Source organism: Buceros rhinoceros, unplaced genomic scaffold, assembly GCF_000710305.1.
Source record: "Buceros rhinoceros silvestris isolate BGI_N320 unplaced genomic scaffold, ASM71030v1 scaffold2297, whole genome shotgun sequence".
NCBI classification, from domain to species: Eukaryota; Metazoa; Chordata; class Aves; order Bucerotiformes; family Bucerotidae; genus Buceros; species Buceros rhinoceros.
The window spans coordinates 84,448-92,296 of NW_010422624.1; the positions used below are offsets into that span (position 1 = coordinate 84,448).

Here is a 7,849-nt window from a genome sequence, read left to right on the forward strand (position 1 = left end):
GGGGGGTTGGGGAGTTCTGTGTGTTTCTTTTTTTTTCTGAGAGTATAAAATACTGAGTAGCTGAAACAGAAGAAATTATAAGCCTCAAATTGGCATTAAAATTCTTTCACTGACTCTGGTGACAAAAATTGTCAAAACACTAAGCTGTTGTTGTAATGGTAGATAATAGTACCCCCAAAAATGGAAGTTAAATCCAAACAAACCCAAACACTTTTGGTGGCTATGCAAGATGAAAGCTTTGTGCTGCTCATTCTGTTGCAGCGAATCACCCTGCAATGGTTGGAGAAGTTATAAGGAGGGCAGAGGAGAAGCGATACCTGCATGGTGTCATCGGGTGTCTCTATAATGGTCGTGGTCCTAAGTCCCAGCAGAGATCTGTGTATTGATAAGGCTCCTCTCTCCCAAAATGTATGTTAGAGGGGGAGGAACAAGGTGGCTGGCGAGATGAAGTCTGGAGCTGGAGATGCGTTGCCTGTCCCTGGGCATGGTGATTCGCGGGCTCCTCTTGCACTGTGGGGAAGTGGCTGCTCATCAGAACACTCCAATGGTCTTAACGTACCTTCTAGCTGGGACAAAATGCTGAGGCTGTAGACATGGAGCAATGGCTCAGGGCTCAGAGCAAAATGTCAGTGGTCCAGTACAGAGCTCCTTCCTGCAGGAACACCCAGCAAAGGGTATTTTTTCCCCTTGCCATTGTTGTGAGTGTCCCTCAGGCTGTAGCAACACCATTTTGGCACAGTTAGAAGTGCTGTTCATCAGCTGTAATGGCTAATAGCAGCCCCAGGCACCAGGGCATCTCCATGGGGGATGGGGAACGTTACTGCGAGTGAGGATCAGGATCAGCCCTGGAAAGGGGAACGGGGTCAGACACAGCCCAGGGCAGGGCCACGTCTGGTGTCACAGCAGACACTCACTGGGCCCCAAGGTAGAAAATGAACATTTTTGGTTGTAGCTGTGTGGCATTGTGGAAGTTAAATGAGTAGCGAGACTAAAAATACCAGTGCTAATACAGCGATCCTGGTCGTTCAGCTCTTGCCCAGGCAGAGGAAGCATTGCCATAGAAGGGGCTGCAGGGTTGGGACTGTGTGTTTGATGAATGAAAATAGCTAGAAAAAACATTTATATTCTGAAGAATAGATGGCTGCAACCAGATGAGGCAGTGAGTTTCTTTTCCCATAAATTTACATCCAGCTTTTTGGAATGTGTACTTCTGTACCACATGTAACACAGTCCTAAACCCCTTCTTTGCTCTTGGACAAGGAAAACCACCCTCCATACTTGGTTTTATTAACTTTGCATTCAGACATGACTGAGCTATTCAAAATTCTGTTGTAAGTTCATTTTCACACAGTCATCAGGGCATTCATGGACATGGCTTTGGAGTGAAAAATCTTTATTTCAGCCTTAGTTTGGGTTTACGCTGGGATGTGCCTGGAATTTGGGAGAGTGAGGATGTGTGTACAGAAATGACCAAGTAGAAAATTTAATAAAAAAAAGTATAACATGACTTGGGCAGAAAAATTGCTTAGCAGAAAAACACTCTGCAGGACCAGAGTCTCCCTTGATTGTGCTGGTTACACAGAGCTCCAGCTTGCCCCACAGTTGACTCCTTGAGGCCCATGGGAAAAGCTGTGAAAATGCCATAGAGGATTTTTTTGTTACATACCTGCCTCTGTTTGTTGTGGTGCAGTTCAAAGTCATCTTTCTTTGGGGAGTCAAGGAGCAGAGCTTGTGGGTGGTTGCCGAAGCCGCGTTACGGAAATGACCTTCTTTGATTTGGTTGGTCTCACTTTGATTCAGTCAGTCTCCCGTCTCAGGGTGATTGTCACTGTGGACCTGGTACATTTGTCAGATGATGAGTGTTCACTGTTTTTTCTCCTGGTTTGGTTGGGGTAAAGTACACAGAAAGCCAACTGTGTCATAATTAAGATCGTTAGTAATACACAGCCTGAAGATGTGAAATCTCTTTCCTGACTATGTCTGTTGATTTAGTATGAAGGAGCACCTGCTAATGCAGTGGGAAACTGCTCAACGTGGAGATCTCCGCCAATGGAAAAATAAAGTTTTATCCCTCTGTCAACTCTTTGTCTTAATTTTGTCAGTATTTTTGTGACAGCAACCTTTTCTGATGAATGAGAACAGATTCCCTGTTGCAGTGTATGTTGTTCACTGTATTTCAGAAATAAAGTGTTCCTATTAAATTACAGTTCAAACAGATGAAGGAAAAAGTTATTTGGCCTTTGTTTGGCTTTATCTGCAGGAAAGCCTAGCCTTGCAGCTGTGGTTTTCTACTGGAAAATCCTGACTGTTTGGAGATCAATGCCATTTGTATTCCAGTGATTATCTTGAAATCCTAATCTTTAAATCTAGATAAAAGGAAATAACTGGATGAGAAATCATTTGAACAAATTAAAACAATAGAAGATTGACACCTCATAGGATGCTGTACCACAGGATGTGCAATAAGAGGTGAGAAGTCAGAAGGTCTCAACCACTTTCTAGAATTTTCCATTGTCTCAATGTGACACATCAAGTCATTTAACCTCTTTTTTCTCTTACGTTGTTGCTAATTCATATAAAAATGATCTAGATCAGAAAGTTATTCCACGCCTTAATTAGAAGTTTGAAAAGAGTTGATCCTCTGGGGTGAATGATAACATGGTCAAAACTTTCAAAAATAGCTTCAGTTGCCACTCCTGTATTTCAGCAGATAGCTAGGTGGTTTAATTTTGAAGTTTCTCATTTACCCACTTCCACTGCTGTCCTACTTCCTCAAAACCATGATGCTTTTTTATTTGTTTGCTATAATCTCCAGTCAGGACAAGGAAAGCTCCTGAAGGGGCTTGAAGCCCCTTTTCAGAGAGGCGAAGGCTGGGTCCGCAGACGTGCTGGCAAGGTTACAGTTACTGACTTCCCAGCTGAAGGGAATGAACATCCCAACCACTGCAGGTGCCTTTAAAATAATAACTTTAAATCAATTAACCTCATCTCCCTGTTTTCTTAGGTTTTGTGATTTTTTTTTTTAAATTTGTATCATTGTGAAAATAATTTTTGGACCATATTTGTTGGGAAAAGGTGAATAAAACTCCCCAAATATTTTCATAGAGTAAAAACCTTCATCATTATTTCGCTGAATAAAACATATCCCAATTCGCCTGTGTATGTCACAGACATTTTGTTTTTCCATGCACAAAATTTCAGATAAAACCTCGTGATTCAAAATACAAGATTCACCAAGAGATTTCTGAATCTCTTTCTGGTTCAGTGCTGTGTCCATGGAGATATTGGCATATGGGTTGCAAATGGCAGGTCTTGAGATCATCATGTCACTGTAGAGACCACGTGGTAGCTCCTAGGAGAAGTGAGGTCTTAATCAGATCTCTGCCTGAGCTGCAGATCTGTAACATTCTGGTTGTCCAACTTCTCCTCTGTAGTTTCTTTTTTTTCTCAGGTAATACTGCTCGATGATGCTTAATGGAATTCATATCCTTTTCACAAAAAGTCCTGTCACTTTGGTGGTGTAAAACGCAACGCTTTCCAAAACCAAACATCTTTATAGAACTTAGTACACAACTAATTTTTAACTCTCAATAAAAAATCTTAGTAAATTCTTGGAGATAAATTGCTTCCTTCATTAATGTCTTGATTTTAAAGGGCACGTTAATTCTTTGGTGGAAAAATCTTCTTTAACAAGCCTGCCAGGTAGGTAGTTCTAGTTTTGAGGAGGGGGAGAATTTGCTGTAGGATGTATTGCTGTTAGCAAGAAAACGGGAAGCCTTGCCTGTCTGACTTTCTGTCTGGTATTTATCTATTCATGCGTGAGTCAAGAGGGGTTTAGTGGGGGCTGCCCTGCATCGCTAAGGGTGGAGCAATTCATCTCTGTGTTTGAAATTATGGTGATTGCTTGCCCATCCCTTCACTATTATTTCTGACTCTCCCCTGACTCCAGCAGACTCCAGGAGTGTCTTTGTTGACTTTTCCGTGCTGATGCTCAGTGCTATAATTTCTTTCTTCTCTCCCTGTACCATTAGTTCCTCTCGGTCTGTGTTTAACAGTTCGATCCCTATCAGCGTCAGTTCCCTCCTGTCTCTTCCAGCAGTTCACTTGTCTTTCTTTTGTCTGTTGACTTGTTGCCTTTTCCGCCCCTTGCTCTGTGAACACAGCAGCATCTACAGTGCACAGGATAGTGCAGACCTCCTTAGATCTCCCTCCTGCCTTCCCAGTGGATCCACCTCAGTGCTCTTCCTCCTCCCCGTTGCCCAGAGGCTCTTCCCAGCACCAGCAATTTCATGCTGTGGCCTCATATAACTCGATGTGAAAACTCACTTGGTGCCCAGGGTGACGTGTGAGTGAATGCTTTTGCTGAGATTCAGCTTATGTCATGCTTTAATGAGAAAGGTTGTTAAGGAGATATGGAATGGTTTTTATGAGTATCTCCAAGCTCCTGAAAAAATTTCATTTAAATTCACAGAGGCTGTTTCCAGTCATTGAGCCCCATGGCTGTCCTGGTCAGTGGAGAAAGAAATCCAACAGGATGGTGAAGCCAGCTGATACAGAGGCGTTTCCCAAAGCTGGCTTTATCGTAGAGGGATATAAAGGGATTTCCTTTATTTTGTTGTCTGAGAACAGCAATGAAATCCTAATTGGGGTGGGATCTCTCTGTGTTTTTATAGTATTGTAAACACGGGGAGAGCTCTGTGATCAGTAAATGACTGGTATGAATTTGCTGCTTTTAACAGCATTTAACTGAAGGCAAAAAGCTTGTTCAAGACACAGCTGGAGTGAAGTGCAGCATTGAAAGCTTGAGCAGACAGGGTTTAAGAGGTTCATGAAATAGAGCTGGGTGCTGTTCTATGAGTTTCTGAGCACCCCCGTCTGCAGCTGAAGCTGATAAACACTGAGGGCTTCCCCATGAGAGGGTTTATTGGAGTTCTGGTCTGGCTGTCCCAAGTGTGAGGGTCAGGATGAAGACCCCATTTGGTGAATCGAATGACTAGGGCTGTTGATATTAGGAAAGCAAAGAATAGGTCTTTGAAAACACTTTGGGTGGCTTCATTGCACAATCCATTAGGAGCAGTTGTGTGGACTTTAAATAGGAGCCCGTGATGCGCTGACATGCCATGGTAAATTACACTCAAAACAGAAAACAGTGAATCATTCCTATACTTAGAGTGCCATAAATGTGGTCAGAGTTTGTCCTTTTTGGCAAAAATGAGGCAAAACAGTCTTGGTTTGGAGGGTCACTGCCACGTGTAGACAAGCTGTCAAACATCCGCCGTAACAGTTTTCAAAAGTCTTTTTTCATCCCTTCCTAAACTTCATGTCACCGTTTTCCTGTTGCTGCTGGCTACAAGAGTGTTTCTGGGTAAACAGGCACTTTCTTTCCAAAGCTGCAGCCCCTTTCGCTTCTCCACTTGCCCATTAGCTTAATCATTCACTCAGTCATTTTGCAACTTAGGAACCACTGGTGAGGTCATAGCTGCTTGGTTGTGCCATCAAAGTGCGTGACTTAAAAAGGAAGAGCCTGGCCAGGAAAGGAAAAGCTTCTGTTTTTCTGCAAACATCTAGATAAGCAGCAGTTGTGGGGAATGAAAGTCAGAGAAAGTTGGTGGTAGCCAAACGAAGCTGTGGGCTGGAGCGTGGTTGGGTTTGCTGAGCTTGCTCCCAAGCAGTTTTCACAGAGAGCTATGTAGAAGAGCAGAATAATCTACTGATGGGAGCGAAGTAATAAAGGAAAGCGTCATGCCTCTTTTTATTTCGTATAAATTAAATATGATCCTTCAGCTGTAACCTGGTTAGACAGGTACTTGGCTCTGGTTGCTTTTGCACAGAGCGGATGCCTGAGGAGGAGGGTTTGGTGAATAGGAGCAGTAACTCACTGTTCGTCATCAGGCCAGTGCTCTGTCTTGTGCAGTACCTCACTGCGGACCCGGTGAGGAGCACCGGAACATGGGAATGGTCCTAATGTGCCACAGCAGAGCTCCGTGCGGACCAGCGTTGTCAGAATGATGCTCAAATGCTCAGAAAACAGTGTGAGAACAGAAGAAAAGTGTCTATAGCACTAAATGTAACTTTTTCCTGGCTTCTCCTTAGTAAGGTCCAGATGCTTTGGAGGAAGCGATGAGAGTGCAAGAAATAATACGCTGTTATGGAATAATCTAATGAAGGAGAGGCACTTCACGCTCTTGGCTGTTAGTGACTGGCTGCTGTGATGGAGTTTATTTGTGTAATCCTCTCTGGGGTAACCGTAGGGAGGTTGCTGTTAAGGCCGACGTTTGGACTTGTGTTTTAATCCGATTTTTTGGCTTTAGCGATTACACAGACAGCAGTTTGTGTTGTGGAATAACACTGTGTACATACAGAGATTCTGACGCTGCTTCCCTGTCTGAGTCAGGGTTGAGCCAGCGGTGAGGAGGTGCTCCAGGCTGCCAGGGAGAGCCAAAGTGGTGGCCCTGACCTCTTGTGGTCACGGAGGAACTGGGAGCACTCCTGGCACTGGTGTGGCACTTAGTCCTGGGGACTTTGTGCAGCTATGTGAGTTAAACCTCCAGAAACCTTAGGAAGGGGCAAAGGACATCATCCATCAAATCAGCAGCTGGACTATGGTCCATGCCCCTGTATGCAGAAATGATACTTTCTGATTTGCAAGCTTTTCTCAGACTCCTGCTGGACTATGGCTCTTTATTAAAGCTGTTGTGTTTGATAAGCCTTTAATGTTTTGTGTGAATGTGGAAGTCTGCATATGTTTGTAAAGGCAAAGAAAGATGCTCATAATGCCATTGCTGTGGTCAACAAGAGCAGCTTTCAAAAGATATCCTGTTCCATGAGTATATTTCAATTAACAATATTGAGTATATTTCAATTAACAGCTGACCACTTAAACCCCGGGTTTTTCTTTTCTTCTTTCAGGGGTGCGTTCTCCGAAGTTGTTTTGGCTGAAGAGAGAGCGAGTGGGAAGCTATTTGCAGTCAAGTGCATTCCCAAGAAAGCGCTGAAGGGAAAGGAAAGCAGCATAGAGAATGAAATTGCAGTCCTGAGAAAGTAAGTATCAGACCTTTATTTTTGCTTCTTCACTTTGGTTAAACTCCTGCTTTTAAGAACAGGAACAGTGATTGACAAGTGTGACTGACAGGTTGTTCAGCCCATCAGGCAGACAAGATCACCCGAGTTTAAATCATGCTGAAAATGTTTTGAGAAATGCTCTGGTTTTCTTTAGTGTGAATACAGTCCAATGACTGCAAAGTGGGAAAGAAGTGGAGTTAGGCTGAAGTAGAACCTGTGATGCCCTAAGAAGACTTTATCCACTTATAATGTCACCGGCTTTGAGGAGACCAGGAGCAGGGTTATTTTTCCCAAGTGCTTCAAACAGTCTATACACGAATTGCTCTAGAACCGATGAGGCATCTTACAGGTTGTTACAGGTGGTGGTGTCAGCCTGTACCATGGAGAGGTACCTCTGCCACTTCTGGAACTGACTTGCCAGGGCAACCTCTATTGTATTAGGGTTGTCTGTGGAGTGTAGTTTGTTCCTGACCATGGCTGAAAGATGTGGATAAGAAAAAGTCAGCTCACAAACTGCTATGAATTCGGTGTAGTCATTAGAGACTTGATCCTTACCTCTTCCTCATCTTATACGCTGAAGGTAGGATTCATCTCACCTGACTTAAGACACTTGGATCTGAACTTCTCACCCTTTACTTTCTTGCTAGTTAACAGAAAGAGATTGGTAACTTTAGGATTGGTCCATGTAATGTATTTTAAACTTCTAAACGTACCTTCTCTTCTCACTGAATTAAAGGTAGTACAATTATTTAGAAGCCTAGGTCGGACAGGAGAAATGTGATTCCTG

General features: G+C 43.4%; 1 protein-coding gene across 1 annotated transcript in view; it reads left to right on the forward strand.

Annotated features, from left to right (window-relative positions):
• Positions 1–7,849, forward strand: part of LOC104496901 (calcium/calmodulin-dependent protein kinase type 1D) — a 191,523-nt gene that overhangs the window by 60,023 nt on the left and 123,651 nt on the right. The window contains exon 3 of the mRNA XM_010140091.1: positions 6,910–7,041. Within this exon, the coding sequence (XP_010138393.1) occupies positions 6,910–7,041 (132 nt within the window). The remainder of the gene's footprint in view (positions 1–6,909; positions 7,042–7,849) is intronic.